Here is a 15,786-nt window from a genome sequence, read left to right as displayed (position 1 = left end):
ACATGAACACATGGCTTCATTCCTTCTACCTTTAAAAAAACCTTCCCTCCTTTGGGGTAAAATGGAGTAGTTTGAAAGAGACCAATACTACTGTCAAGATACAGAAAATGTGGATAAAATTAAAGGCTGTTTTCCAAAGCATCAGGGAGCTGTGGAAGCAAGAAAGACCAGAGGAACTAGAATTCTGGGGTGGGAGGAGCGCTCAGAGTGGGCATCTGCTTTTCCCTCCAGGCCACAGGATGGTTCTGGGCTGAAATTTGGACAGGATCATGAGACTGCGACGGAGTGAAAAATTAGAGACTGGAGGGTCCACAAACACCCAGCCTGATTCCATCTCAAAACAGGGGCTGAATTGGGAAGCTGTATAATGTGAGAGGCTAAAGCCCTCTGAAAAACATTGGAATTTTCTAGAGTCTCTTGAAAAGACAACGAATTGCCAGGGATTGGAGCTCCTAAGAACAATCTGGCAAGAGCTGAAAGTGCTGGAGGGCATGGTGAGCTGACAACAGCCATCAGCCATCTGTGGCTGCTTTTTCCCTGAATACTTGCTGATTCTGTAGGCAGCCAGATGAAAGTGGAGACTTGAGGGACCTCAAACACTAGGCTGGTGCCCTCTCTCCAAAGACTTTTTACAAATGGGAAGCAGCTCAGGACAGGATACTAAGAGCAAAGCCAAAACTCCCAAAAGCAGAAGAGAATCTTCTGTAGTCTATTTGTGCTGAGACAAAGATCTGCCAGGCCCTTGAGTGAGAGTCCACTACAGAACAAGATGAACTGGAGGTAGCGCCAACCAGGACTGTAACGGAACCTGAACTCACTTCTGCCTTTATTGAGGCTGTGCAAGTTCAACACCCCACTCTGAAATTTGCAGAGGGGTTAACTCTAACTGGGGTGGGGTGGGGGTGGGGCAAAATTATCTAGAAACTTTCCCAGCACAATGTTTTGTATTACTTTAAAAATTATTCCAAGAGGGGCATCCCTGGTAGCCTAGGGATTAAATCTCAGCACTAGCACCATGCAGGCCCACTGCATCGGTCTGAGTTCAATACCTGTCCAGGGAGCTGACCCACATGGCACAGCAGACCTCTCCTGTCTCCCCACTGCTCCCCTCAGCAGTGTGTTTCAGTGGATCTGCCTGTTCTGCTTCCCACTCTGTCTCTGGTGAAACCTCTCACCTCCTGCCACTTCTGGCCTATACCACAGCTCTTTGCAAAATAAATAAAATAAATAAAAATCTTACAATAAAGGAATAATTCTTTCAAAAAATAACTCCAGGGGAGAAAGGAGGGATTGGGGTCAAAATAAATAAAAATAAATAAAGATATTTTACTATGTGGAAAAAAAAATAACTCCAATAGGAAAAAAGACCATATAAGTGAAAATCAAGAGAAAAAGCTGATAACAGAAGCAGACCCACTTATAAACCAGTTATCACAAAAAACAACAACCAAAAACTTTAAAATAACTGTAGTATGGTCAAGGATCTAGAAAAAATGGACAAAATGGTTCAATAGCAGAGATTATCAGAGACAGATTGAATCTACAAAAAAGCATCCTGGGCTGACAAATACTAATATTTGAAGTTAACCCATCAATTAATAGGATAAGAACAGATCAGATGCTGCAGATGCCAGGATTAATGAACTATAATATTGGCAATAGAAAACATCAAAATATAAACTCAGAGAGAGAAAGAGAAGAAGAATAAAAAGCAAAACATAACAGAACATTGCACAGAGGGTATTGTGCATGGTTGAAAAGTTCTAACAATGTGTAACTCGAGTCACAGAAGGAGAGCAGAGAGTGAGCTAGAAATAACTGAAGACACAGTGGCTGAAAATATTCCAAAATGCTGGAAAAACTCATACAGATCTTTGGCTATATGGTCAATGTACAATCAGTTGCATTTTTCTAGACAAACAACAAATACAACAAAGATTCTAAAATAACATCACTTAAAATGTACATAATCAAATACCTAAGAATGTGTATATGGTCAAAAAAAGATTAAAGGGAAAGTGACAGAAATGGAAGAAACTCCGAGGAGGTCCAACATAATGATAAGTGCCATCCTTAAGGAGGGGGAGTAGAAAAGTGGAAGGGGAAAAATTTAGAACAGTTCACTGAGAACAATTGTGTGAAATAAATACGAGATCTATGTGCTGTTGGTAGGGTACATTGTGTCCTAGGAAAAACACCTTAGAACAAGCAATACCAAGACTTTGCCTGTCAACATTGCAGGACTTCAAATAAAGGAATAATACTGTGAGTATCTAGACCTCCTCCATCTTCTGTCCCCTGCCCCCCGAATCAGGTGCTTCATCAGGGATAATAAGATTGTCCTGGACTCATTGTTCCATAGAATTCAGTGCAATACAAGGAGGCAGTGGAGGGGTCTGTAAAAGACTCCAGGGAAAGAAAGGGGGCACAGGAAGTTAATAGCCAGAAGCACTGTGCACAAATATTAAGGCAAAGATATTTTCAAAAAAAAGTATCGTCAGGACCTCCCCGGTGGCACAGCGGTTGAGCGCTGGGTTGCAAAGCTGCCCGCGGCCTCTGTGGTGCCGGTTCGATCCCCAGCTGCTCCCCGGCCATTGGAGGAGGGTCCCACATGGCGCGCAGACCTCTCCTGCCGCCTGCTGCTCCCCTCAGCAGTGTGCTTCGGTCCTTCTGCCTGCTCTGCTCCCCGCTCTGGCTCTGGTGAATTCTCTCACCCTCCCGCGCTTCTGACTGTACCCAGTGCTTGTATAAATAAATAAATAAATATTAAAAAAAAAAAGATATATCACTCTTAAACCTTTCTTGAGAAAAATGTATAAAAACCACGAATGGAACGGTCAGAAGAACAGATGGAGCTTTGGCGTGGAGTGGGCCTGAGTGGGCTTCTGGGAGCTGGACTAGTCTGCCCCCCGGGTGCACTGGCTTCGTGAGAGTTACCAAGCTCCAAACTTAGGATTTCTGCTCCTTGCTGTAAATTTTATTTAAAAAAAAAAAATCTAGCAGCGATTATCAAATCTGATTAGGAAACATGCCACTGTATTGGGAATTCTGCGGATGGCACAGAATGTAACATTTTTAATCTGTGACAATGTAAAAATAACAATCATGTTTCCAAACTTGTGGAAGAGGAGAGAAGGCAGAGGTGGACCCCTGCACAACACAAATTTCAACTGCACAGTCAGCTTATACTCAGCTTTTCATGTAAACAATGTACATTTATAGTATCAACGAATACAGTACAGTATTGTAAATGTATTTTCTCTTCCTTGTGATTTCCTTAATTACCTTTCTCTAGCTTATTGTATTATAAGAAGGCAGTCTATAATTCATGTAGCATACAATGTGTGTAACTGACAGTTTGTGTTACCGGTAAGGCTTCTTCTGGTCAGCAGCATGGCCTGTTAAGTTTTTTTTTTTTTTGGGGGGGGGGTCAAAAGTCATATGTCGGCCCTCCCTGGTGGCACAAGGGATTAAGACACAACCTATGAAGTTATCGGCAGCCATTGCAGCATGAGTTCGATCCCTGGCCAGGGAAATGACCCACATGGCGCAGCAGACCTCTCCTGTCTTGCCCGCTGCTCCCCTCAGCAGTGTTCTTCAGTCAATCTGCCTGTTCTGTTCCCCACTCTGTCTGGTGAATCCTTTCACCCGCTCCCCCCCCACATGTCTGGCCTGTACCCCAGTTCTTGTATGCATAAATAACTAAATCTTTAAAAAAAAAGTCATGTCAATTTTGATAGCAAACAATCAGTGCCCTAGGCCTTTAGTTGTTTAAGGGCAGTGTCCATAGATATTTTTCATGGAACAGAGTTTAGAAAATATTGTCGAAAATTCAAGTAGCGAAGGTAGGAACATATTATTTAAGGGAAAAAAAAAGGAACTGCTAGAAAAAATAAGACTTACAATAAAACCAACCAAAATGGGTGGCAGGAGACTGGAGCGGGAGGTCGGAAGAAGTCCAAGGATACTGTTTCATCATCTTTCATGGTGGAAAGTTGAAAGAAGTTGTTGAAAATAAACAGTTATGTGTTACATAAAACTCTAAAGGAATAATACAGACTTATCATATTATCATAAGGAAAGTATTTACCACCCCTAGTCTGTTAACCAATAATAGCATTCAATGAGGTGAATGACTGTAAATTTAACATGCAAAACCCATTTTATTGAATAATCATAAGTCAGAAAAATAGAAGATCACATTTAAAATACTCATAGGAAGGAAATTTTAAAATTCTACAAAAGGGCTGTTAACAACTCTTCAATAAATAGGAAGACCTGCCTGTTGTAGAATATTCATGTGACTTGAGCAGCTTCCCCATCTGTAAAGTGGGGGCACTACTGACAATATGGCCTCTCCATAGGGCTGCTGTGAAGACTGAGTTGGTATTTATAAAACTGTGTTGTGTATTACAGAGCCTCATAAGGGATGGGAAAATAAAGTCTGAGATCAAGGGGTCAACAGACCCCAAAATTGTAAAGATATAACATCTCCCCAAACTATTGGGTTGTCGGAAAAGTCATGATGCATTTTTGCTTGAAATCTGACAACCCAACAGTTTATAAATGTAGCACAATCACGTTTAACAGAAGTTTTGTGGCTGGACAATCTGATTCTAAAATCAACACGGAAAGTTTAACATGTAAGAGAAAGCTGGGAAATTCAGAAAGAGAAGATTAAGGGGTGGACCCCCGGCTGTGGGCACAGGCCTGACAGGGTAGGTCAGGGCATGGGGTGGAATCCAGCTGAGAGAAGAGATGAAAATCCACGGAGAATTTAATGTATGACCAAGGAGACACTCCCAAGTATTGGCAAAGGAATACATTAGCCAATAAATAGTGTGGCACCAACTGGCAAGCCATTTGGGAAAAAAATTTTGGTTAGGTCTCTACCTAATTTCTCATATGAAAATAAATTCCAGATGGATCAATGATTTACACAAAGGAAATTATGAAATACTAAAAGAGAAAATGAGGGAAATCTGTAATTGTGGAGCAAAGAGGTCCTTTCTAAGAAAAACATAAAACCAGAACCCACAAATGAAAAGCAAAAAAATATATAATTGCATAAAAAATGAAAAATGTCTAACAGCAGAGGGGAAAGAAAGAAAGCAACAAGTAGAATGTCCGAGAAAGTAGTCAAAGGACTCCTTTTCTGAAAATCTAAGGATCCCTGACAATTGTTTCCCCCTTCACTAAGCCCCCACCCCACCTGGATTCCATACTCCAAACGCCCCTTGGCAATGCCCAAAATCCCTCCCCTTCCCCACTCTTGCAATATCATTTGCCAGGTAAAATGCCCAGTTTGGTGGAAACTAACTTATCTTCTTATTTTCTAAACAGGACAGAAAAACACTGCTGGATAAAATAACAAGACCCGGCTGATGACTTCCACTTGAAATCCCTGCCCACTTGCACTGGCAAGTCAGGGAGCTCGGCCCTCCACGACGTTTCCCTCCCGAGTCTGCCTTCCCTGGGTCTGAGGTGCTGCTTCCACCTCTCCCACCTCCCCACGCCAGCCTCCTGCTCTCGCGCTCACCTTCCAGCTCACTTGTCCCAGCAACGCCCGGTGGTGACAACCCTGTTGGCGATCTTGAAGCCTGTGTGCGCTGTTGCCGCTGCTGCTTTTCACTCTGGTCCGGCTGTGAAAAGCCAGGAATGTAGCCCTTGAACCACCACAGGCTCTTGTCGCATGCAGCCATAAAAAGGAATCTGCAGACTTTTTACCTGAGTAAGCAGAGAGGAGCAAACTTTATTTAAGAAAGTAAAGGAAGTTTATTTAAAGGAAGAAAGCAAGGCAGCGTACCTGGGAGGGGCAGAGAAGCCATTCTGGGTCCTGTCTAGGGGTATTTTCAACTTATTTTTCTCTGTCATAAAATCTCATCATCCCACTGTGTGACTGCCTCGCCCTCCCGGAGTCTACTCCGGATGGCTGCGCCCATTCTCCCAGCTCGTATTTGGAGTTTCTCCTTTTACCTCCCCTGCCCAGGACCTTATTCTCTCATGCTTTACTGTCCTTGTTAATTTAGTCCTCTGGGCTGTCTGACCTCATCTCCGCAGTCTGTTTCGGTAGCACCTCTTAGAATTTACTGTCCTTATCTCGGAAGCCTCTAACTCTGCCCAAGCCTGGCCTGCACTGTCTCTGAAGCTGCCCAGTGAACCCTCACTTGCCCTGGGACTCAGTAACACAGCAAGCCTCTCGGCAGCTGCTCTGTGGGTGAGGCCGTGTCACCCGTCCCCTCCCCTGATCCTCAGCCTGGAATTCTGCTCCTGGCCCGCAAGGGCCACCCCTGCTCAGAAAGTGCCTTTCCCAAGGAAAGGAAACTATTCTGATCCTCTCTACAGATGGGAATTGGCTCACGGCAGGGTTCTTCTTGTGTTCCTGCCAGGCAGACTGGTGCCCCTGAGCATTAGCCATCCCCTGGGCTCAACCAGTGCCCTGAGGCTGCCCTCCAGGTGGTTCCTTCATAGCCCTGCCACCTCCGCTGCCCGGCACCCCATCCCGAGCACGCTGTGTCTGCGCTCTGAGCTCAGGGCACAACCTCAAGTTGAACAAACAAATATGGGAAGGCAGAGGACGACAGTTTCTGGAAACATCGGCACCACACCACTAACTTTGGGTGAGTAACACGTGTGTTGCCCAGGAAATCTGGGACAATTCTCTATAATGTTGGGGGGAGATACTCTACAGTGACCACATGTCACACTAGCAAGTCCCCGGTCATCACTCTTCAGCCCAGCTCCCTTTCTTTGCTGGGGAGGTGATGAAGGTGCAGAGCGATGGCCTGACTCTTCTGTGCAAGATATAAGTGTGGAGTTGGAACTAAAACCCCAGCCTTGGGCAGGATCCTTGCATCTACAGCACATGCCTTTAGCCTCCTATTGCCAACCTGTGGGCAAATTACCCAGGACTGAAGCAGCTATGTTTGCAAAAATACAAATAACTGGGATGAACGAATTTAAGGATATAGTATTTCCAAACCTGTCATTAAAAAAATTATCCAGAAATGTGAAAGTGCATGATACACAAGTTTTATTCTTTAAGACATATAGAGATCTTTCTTTAGTACAGGTTTCCCCCACTATCTGAAAAAGAACATTCCTACTTGGTATGATTGGGGGGGGGTATTTTGGGGGCCTGGAAACCCTATTATTAATTTACATGGAAAACTATTTAGGCATTTCCAGACTTTAAAAACAAGCTCCCAAATCATAAGAACATGCTACTTTCGGAAGTTGCGGGGAACCTGCAGCTACACACTAACAGTGCACTCACATTTCAGGTTTACCATTTCCTTCATGCTAGTAACACTGCACAGATTCATTCTTAGGTTGCCTGAAGCAAACAGGTCTGGGGTGCTTGTCCCTCCATTGAACAGTCTCCAAGAAAACAGAAATCCTGAATAAAGGCAGCTGTGACTTGGAGCCAAAATAGACCTAATTAATTGTGATTATATGTTCTGTGTTTTAAGGTGGGCCCCACAAATAAGCCCTTGTTTTGTTTTCTTTTTAAACAGAGCAGGTTGAATTATTCTTGCAATGGTCTGTCTGTCTTTAGCTGCAGACCGACATTTCTTCCCTCCTGGTTAATGCTGTGCATAAAGGAAAAGGCACCGCCCTTGTTTTGTCCCTCAATGCTTTTTATTCTGCTTTCACAAAGTAGAAAAATCTTAGAAAGCTTCTGATTTTTCCCTCTTAGGAATGTTGTTAATGAGACTTTCCACTAAATATAGAAAATAGTATCATAAAGGAGGAAGATCAGAGTTGATTGAATCTACTGTCAGACACTTTGTACATGCTAAGCTGATCTAACAATCAAAGCCACCTCGAGGGGCAGGTCTTCGGGGACAGAAACTGAGGCTCTGAGGACAGAACACGTGACTGTGGGGCTGAGCACCAGGAGGGTGGGGATCCCACCCACATGGGGGCTCATTCTCCAAGTCAGTGCAGGGACAGTGCCGGGAGGGAGGCCGCGCCTTCCAGCGGGCTGCCCTAGTCCATGCAGGGCTGCTGCTGACTGGCAATGCCAGCTCCGAGCAAAGGCTAGAACGGCTCTCAGCCCGTTTCCTCATGTCTAAAGAGGAATCATTTTAATAACACCTCAGTCCTGGGCCAGATGTAGTCCCTTCCCTTGACCTTTCACGCCATGGGTCTCTGTGGGCATCACCGGAGGCCTTGGTTGTATTGGTGCAGAAGGTGCTCGGGAGTGTGGGTGCGGGCACGCATGCCTGATTATGCACATGTGACGTAGGGGTGTGGGCATGCGTAAGTGTGCACACCTGAGCCTGGAGGCAGGGATACAAGTGTGGTGTCGCTCAGAGACAAAGGCTATGAGGACGAGTAACTACAGAAGAGGTAAGGCCATGAGACTACTGCCGTGAGAATGCTAGACAGGGCCCAGAAAAAGCACGTGGAGGTTGGGGGCGGGGGGCGTTGCCAGGCCTCCCTGCCCCCAGGAAATCTTCACTCTTTCTGGGCTCTCTGGCATCCTCTGGTGGTCTCTGCTTCTCTGTAGTTCTCCTTCTGGTCCTGTTCCGTTCCTCTGGTGTCCTTGTGAAGCCGCCCTTATAGACCCAGTCTCAGCCCAGGTGAATCCCATCCACATATGCCCACACCCCACTCCAGGTGCCGCCATCGGGCATGCATTCAGGACCGCAGGCATCCATCATCAACGCTAATGGCGGGAGGGCAGGAAAGCCTGACAACCATTTACCCTACACCTTGGAACCCCAAGTCAGGTGACAGAAGTGTGAGCCCCACTGAAATCTTGGGAGAGGTAGCGAAGGGTGATGGGGGGGTAAGAGGGGGCAGCCCAGCGAGAATAAATCTGGTCCGAAAGGAGGGGCTTTTGGGCCTCTATACAGGGCACCCGGGGCTCAGGGGGTTTCACCGAAGCACCCGGGTTTCACTGGGAAAAGAACAGGGATTATTAAATTATGATCAGCGTTTTATTCACATATAAGTTATGCTAAGTATGTATTGTTTCTGGGTTTGGGGGTTCCTTGGTCCTTGACTATGGCCATGAAAGACTCCAAAGCCAAGTCTGTAGCAGAAGCAAAAGCCAAGGTTTTTTTAGAGACAGAATAAAAGCATCCGGGGCGGGAAAAGTCCCGGGTGGGCAGACCCCAAGGGAGAACCACTGCAAGGAAAGAGGGGAGCTCCTGGCTTAAGTGGGGCGCAGGGGCTGTTTGCTCTGCCCCTTTCTGGGTTGTGCTGAACAGACCCTTGTGGAGTGTTGGTTTATTGGTCCAGGCAGGAGTTTGTAAGTCACCCCCACCCCCCCTTTTACTGTGCTCTGGGGGTAGTTCCATCAGCCCTGGCAGGTGGGGGCCGCGTCTTCCTTCCCTACTTTGCTTCTTGCTCTCCACCGGGCATTATGGCCATCTGGAAGTGGGGGTGGGGGACAGCTTGTCCCCTCTGGGCATTTCTAGGCTCTCCCCAGCTTCATGGGCTTTTGCACATGTTGCCCGGGATCTGAACGCAGTTGACCATTTAATTTTCTTCAGCCATTCCTCTAACAGCGTGTGCCCCTTCAAGATGAGGGATCCCTATGTCCATCCAAGGCCATCTAGGTCAGGGAATCAGATCAACACAGAAACACTTAACCCAGGATAATCCAAGCAAAAGGTGCAGAAGTGGACACGGCTCCTCGCATCTGTGGCCAAGGAGGCCAGTGGAGGGGCAGGACGGTCAAGGCAGCGCCCAGCCAGGTTCCTGGGATGCCTGCCCTGGGGGCAGGGCTGGCTTCGAGGTTGGTTTATCCAGTGTGGTTGAGACGCCTAGAGAGCTCCCCTTATTATTGAAATGTTCCGTTTAATAGTTTCAAGAACTACTGACTTTTCACCCACAAACGAATGGTCCTTATAACAAGGTTATTTGTGAGATGACTCTCTTGGGAAGATCTTCACTTTAATTAGTGAGCTGTGTTTGGCACAGAGGCCACCCCCCTCCCCACACTGACTGCACTAGGCTGGTTCATGTTAACCTGTTAGTTGGGATTAGTCCCTCTCTACGGATTTGCTCGTGGTAAATAAAGTTGTTCTGTAAAGCAAACACCAGGTCACTAATAAGGTAACTTAGTGTCAGGGCGTCAGGACAAGATGGTAACAGTGGCCCTTGCTTTCCAACCCCCTCAAAGCTCTCCACCAGCAGCTAGGGTAGAAAAAATACTATAGAAAGCAGAAACAAAAACTCTGTAAGGGGGCCTCCCTGGTGGCCCAACGGGTTAAGTGTCAGCACTATGAAGCTATCCACAGCCACTGCAGCACAAGTTCAATCCCCAGCCAGGGAGCAACCCACACGGCCCAGCAGACCTCTCCTGTCTCACCCGCTGCTCCCCTCAGCAGTGGATTTCAGTCTACCTGTTCTGCTCCCCACTCTGTCTCTGGTGAATCCTCTCAGTCCTATACTTCTGTCCTGTCCCCCGGCTCTTATATGCATGAATGAATAAATCTTTAAAAAAAAAAAAACAAAACTCAGTAGGAAAAAAAGGTCAAGGGAATTCAAGAGGAAATGGTGGATCTAGAACTCACAGAACCAGGGCCTCCCCTGGTGGCGCAGCGGTTGAGCGCTGGGCTGCGAAGCTGCCTGCAGTCTCTGCAGCGCTGGTTCAATCCCCGGCCGTAGGGCAAGGGTCCCACATGGCGTGCAGACCTCTCCTGCCGCCCACTGCTCCCCTCAGCAGTGTACTTCTTTGTCAGTCTGCCTGCTCTGCTCCCCGCTCTGCTCCCCGCTCTGGCTCTGGTGAATTCTGTACCCAGTGCTTGTATAAATAAATTAAAAAAAAAAAAGTTAAAAAAAGGTAAAAAAAAAAAAAAGAACACACAGAACCAAATAAACTTAACAGAAGCCCACTCCCCAGGAAAAAGAGGGCAGCATAATAGAAGGAAAACAGAAAAGAGAGCTCTCCCCCAACCCTCCCCAACACGCACCAAAAATGATTTGAACCTGTGTATTTAAAGGGGCATGAGGGAGGCTGGGACATATGACTAGAAAATCAAGACACGGTTTATAAAAATTTTAGAAATCTTTTTAGCATAAGGTAAAATAACCAAGTAATTCATATGGTGTTAGACCTTCGCAGAACACTTTGAAGTTAAAACTCAGTGGGGTGAATGGGATAATAGTGCAGGTGCTCAAGAAAGAAATGCAAGCCAAGAATAATTTTTCCAACCAAAGTGACCTTCAAGGCCCAGACAAATGGTGCAAGTTAACGGGATCAACTTACCCTTCTGGAGTAATCTATTAAACAATGAGCTTCAGGAAATCAAACATTTAGAGCAGCCTCCGAGAGTGCTGGGAGCACGAGCTGGATTCACCTGTAGAGCAAAGACTGAAGGGCACAAGAGTGAAAACTGCCTTGTACTTGTTACACCCTCTGAGATTGAAGATACTGGACCTCTAATGATGCTGCCCAGAGCAGCGAGGCTTCACGTGCTTGGATTATATGGGAAGGGGACCCACTCTTACCTCCAATATAAAGAGCTACACTAAATTCATGGGTTTTCTTTCCCTTTCAAGATTTCCTACATGTGACCACCTGTTCTTGCTTCTCTCCACCAGCATCCAGGCCAAGGGTATAAGCTGATCGAACACACAGATGAACTGTTTCACATTTAATTAACATTACAAAGTGTTCACGCTACATACAATCTCAGACCACCCAGTGCGGAGGCCCCTAAAAAGGGGGGGGGATCCAACCTCTGTCCTTCCACAGGTGGGCTCCTGGGGCCCGTCGCAGAGCTGGTGTGCCTGCCTCCTCTGGGTCCCAGCTGTGGACCGGACCCGCTGGCTTCCGAGCCTGAGCAGAGACCCGGGCTGCTGTCAGTTTATTCCGAGCCGTGCCTGCACCTGCTGGGCCACGGGGCTGCTGCTGGGTGCAGGCCGGTGTCACAGGAGATAGCTGTTCCAGAGTGCAGGTGAGGAGGCCTGAGGCCTACAGCTGGAGCTTCACCGAGCAGAATGGGGAGCAGTTGGTGACAAGTTCTGCGAGGCACAGTGGGAGAGGGAGGATGAAGACCAGCAGGCAGTGGAGAAGTCAGGAGGAAGGCCAGGAGGAAGGCCTAGCCACCAGGTCCTGCCCAGAGTCATCTGCCCGGGAGGCCGCAGGGGCGGGTCCTGCAGGCCCGGGGAGGGTGTGCATCCTTTGCCCGTCTGTTCCCTCAGGGGCTGGGTTGTGGGTGGCACAGAACACAGGACTGGAGAATGAGGCGGACATGGCATGAACATCCCCACTGCAGGCTGGCAGGACTCGGGGCTCAGGAGACCAGGGGAGACAGGACAGCTGGACCTGGGACAAGACGACCAGAGATGGACAAGAGGTCAGAGACAGGGCAGGACCATTAGAGGATGGGCTGGATGGAGGGCGAAGGGGAGTCTGGACAGGGGAGCCTGGTGGCCAGTGCTGGTCCCCAGAGCTGAGCCAGGGTGAACAGTGCCCAGAGGTGCGGATGACCTGGCTTGGAAATGTGACTGTGAGCTGGACAAGCCAATGCACTTGCTCAAAATCTTAGCTTTCACCTTCACCATGCAATTCCACCTTGGCGACTGACGCACCAAGCAAGCCCGGAGGCTCTGGACATGTGGGTGTGACACTAGGGGGTGCTTAGAAATGACTGACTGCTGAGGTGGCCAAGGAGAGAGCATAGCTCCCAGCCCTGGGGCCTCACGGGCAGCACAGTTGGAGTGGGGTCAGCACCGTCTGCCTGGAGAAGGGTTGTCCTTCCTTGTGACCTGGCCACTCTGGACAGACGGGGGTGGGCCTCAAGGTGCTCACCAGGTTGCACATCCGGTTCTGGTAGCTGCTCAAGGAGCAAGTCCTCTATGCCGCCAAACTGCGGGAGAGAAGGGCGCTAGAGACCGGGGCCCCACAACTCTCCTACTTCCAGCCCCTGGGCTTCCACCAGCTGGGAACAGCAAGGGGGGAGCCAGTATTGGGGGTTCCCGTACTCCGGGGAGACCTCCCACCTTCACCCCACCACAGAGCTCCCTGAGGCAGAGTGGGCTTCTTAATTTTAGAGACCTGGCGGGGGGGTGGTCTGATAATTTGGCTCTACCTTCTAATCCAGTCCTTAAGAAAACCTATGGTGAATTCCTCCTTCAGGTGCAGACGTGGAGGGAACAGATATATTGGAGAGACCAGACCCCCGGGCAGGCACCAGGACCACCCTCAGAGCCCCGACTGGTTCCTGGGGGTGGCACACACTTGCCTCGATGTGGTACACGATGCGCCAGAAGCTGGAGTCAGAGGCTCGGTACCTTCTCCCGGGGTAGAGCTGCCACATCAAAGGCAGCAGGCTGGGAGGCAGCTGGCTGGGGCGCATGGCCTCCCCGGGGGCCACATCCACCTGACGCATGAGCACTTGGAGGTTAGTCTCTGCCTGAAAAAGAAGATTGGGTGCACCTCGGGCCCAGGACCACACTTCTCCAGCCACAAGTCCTCCTGCCACCCACCCAGCATCTGAGCTGGGGACACTGTTCCCAGGAGCTCAGGCTTGGCCGTGCACACTCCTCTGAGGTCTGGCTGGGCCAGGGCCACCAGGACTCACAGAGGTCTAGACACCCAGATGGGGTCACACAGGGCTCGTTTTTTTCCTGACCAACTTCTCGTTTCTGGGTGTGATTTCCAGACAGGTCTCCACTCAAATCTATGTATATAAAGACAAATTTCAGCAAAGTTTGACTCTGTGTCATACATAGGTGGTCAGCCTCAAACGGAGGTTCAAAAAGCTGGGCAGGAGCAGACAGGCAAATGCAAGCCCAGGTTCCAAGCCTCTTGCCTGCAGACACCACCCCACGTCCCATCACTCTCTCTCCACTGAGGTCCACAAACTTACCACACCCCTCAATTGTCCTTTCCCAGCAAAATGGCACAACCACTGGGATTTGACCACGTTCACTGCAAACCCCCATGGCCTAGGCCCATGCTTGGGATGTAAAGGAAGCACCCAAGATGGTTTCCAAAGTGGAAGCAGCTTTTTAAAATTTTCTGTCTATGAAATAAATTAGAAGTCTGTTAAAACAGATCTGACTGAAGGTGTGTGGAAATCACATTCTGGCTGTGTTAGTAAATCATCTTCCATAACCTTTAACCATTTTTAGTTTGTATTATTCATCTTTTACTTGTTGGTTTAAGTATCTCTTTACATGTTGAGCGCATGGGTTCCTTTGGCTTGCCAGGGGATTATATTTTGTGCAGAATTTATAATGAATATGTGAAAAATCCTGCTTTGTGGTTTTAGTGTCAGGTTGAGGAAGTTGTGCCCCAACCAGAGATGAAATAGATATTCACTTAAATATTCTTCAAGTACTTGACTTCCAAACAGTAAACATTTCACTTGATTTCAACATTTTTAATGCCAATAAAGATGTAAGTTTGGGTGGTGGTTAAGAGCCTGGATCCCAACCCGTTACCTACCAACAACTGTACATTGGACAAGTTGACCACTTTATACCTTGATTTCCTCATCTGTAAAATGGGGACATAGTTATGCAATAACTTCTTGCTGTTTGTTTATATTACATAAATGTCCTCATATTACATAGATTTAATTTTATGATTACATATTTCCCTTTTTAGTTTATGGGAGGAGTTTTAGCAGCTTTCACCTAAGTTGCTTTGAGAAAACCTAAGCTGTAATACAAAGCATGTGTAAGAAAGTTATGTTTCTTGAAAAAAAAAAAAGTTAAGGTTAACTTAAGCTGCAGCTCAGGTGTTAACACACCGACATCAGCGTGAGTCATGCCGGGTTCTACATCACCTTGGGAAGAAGTGAGGTCCTCCACAGCACTGAGAAGGATGAAACACCCTAAACTCTAGGGCAATGGTTTCTAAATCTGGTTGCTCCTAACCTGTTGAGGGTCCTTTTAAAATAGATTGCTGGGGTTCGCCCAAGGAGCTTCTGAAAATCGGCGACCAGTATGAATGCCTCACTTACTTTAGAGATATTTAGTCTATTTTATGAACTAGGGCCCAGAAGCCCAGAAAAGTCCCATTTTACTGTAGGCCGAATGCATACACCCCCCGGCCATCCTTTGAGCAACAGCCTTTGTGTTTCTCCTCCCTCCTTTCCTGGCCTGGTGAGCTTCTGGGCATCCTTCACAGTCCCGCTCCAAGTGCTTTCACCTGTGAGCTCCAATGGCCGCCAGGAGCCGAACAGGCCTCCCGAGTCCCCTGGCTGCTGCCCTCCCCCAGCTGCGACCAGGGGGGCCCAGGCGCCCAGGGCTGAGTTAGGGAGGGTGACCCCACGCCCTTGCGCCCAGCAGGACCGTACAGCGGCTGTACCTGGATGATTATGGGCAGCCAGGTGCGCTGGTACTCGTCCACATACAAGCCCGCGTTCCAGATCCACAGGTGGTCCGGGTCCAAGGACGCGTGCACACTGAAAGGGAGCTCGCCCATCGCGCCCAGGGCGGGCCCGGGAAGAAAAGCCGGAGCCTCTTGAGGCCGCTTGCTGGTGGGCTGGGTGCAGGATTCAGACGCTTTATAGGGCGCCCCCAAGCTGCTGGGCGGCTGGAAGGCCGCGGGAGGTGGGACCCGAGAGAGGGGCGGGGCTCCAGGTGGGGCGGGGCTCCAGCAGGGTTGGGCGGGGCTCCAGGCAGGGTGGGGCGGGGCCCCAGGCGGGGTGGGGCGGGGCTCCAGGCGGGGTGGGGCGGGGCGCCAGATGGGGCTGGGCTCCAGGCAGGGCGGGACGGGGCTCCAGGCAGGGAGGGGCGGGGCTCCAGGCAGGGCGGGGCGGGGCTCCAGGCAGGGCGGGGCTGGGCTCCAGGCAGGGAGGGGCGGGGCTC

The 15,786-nt window shown here is 48.7% G+C and overlaps 1 protein-coding gene across 1 annotated transcript; it reads right to left on the bottom strand.

The window, feature by feature from the left end:
• Positions 1-11,935: 11,935 nt before the first annotated feature.
• On the bottom strand, positions 11,936-15,400 carry TCL1A (TCL1 family AKT coactivator A; the record flags this gene model as incomplete). Its single annotated transcript, XM_084240326.1, has 4 exons — positions 11,936-11,985; positions 12,776-12,833; positions 13,209-13,379; positions 15,284-15,400. 4 exons carry the CDS (start codon positions 15,398-15,400, stop codon positions 11,936-11,938), a joined length of 396 nt encoding a protein of 131 aa, XP_084096452.1.
• Between the last annotated feature and the right edge of the window lie 386 nt (positions 15,401-15,786).

Source organism: Talpa europaea (genome assembly GCF_964194135.1).
Source record: "Talpa europaea genome assembly, chromosome: 8".
NCBI lineage: Eukaryota > Metazoa > Chordata > Mammalia > Eulipotyphla > Talpidae > Talpa > Talpa europaea.
Note: the sequence above shows the minus strand (reverse complement) of the source record. Positions and strands in the feature narration are given on the sequence as shown.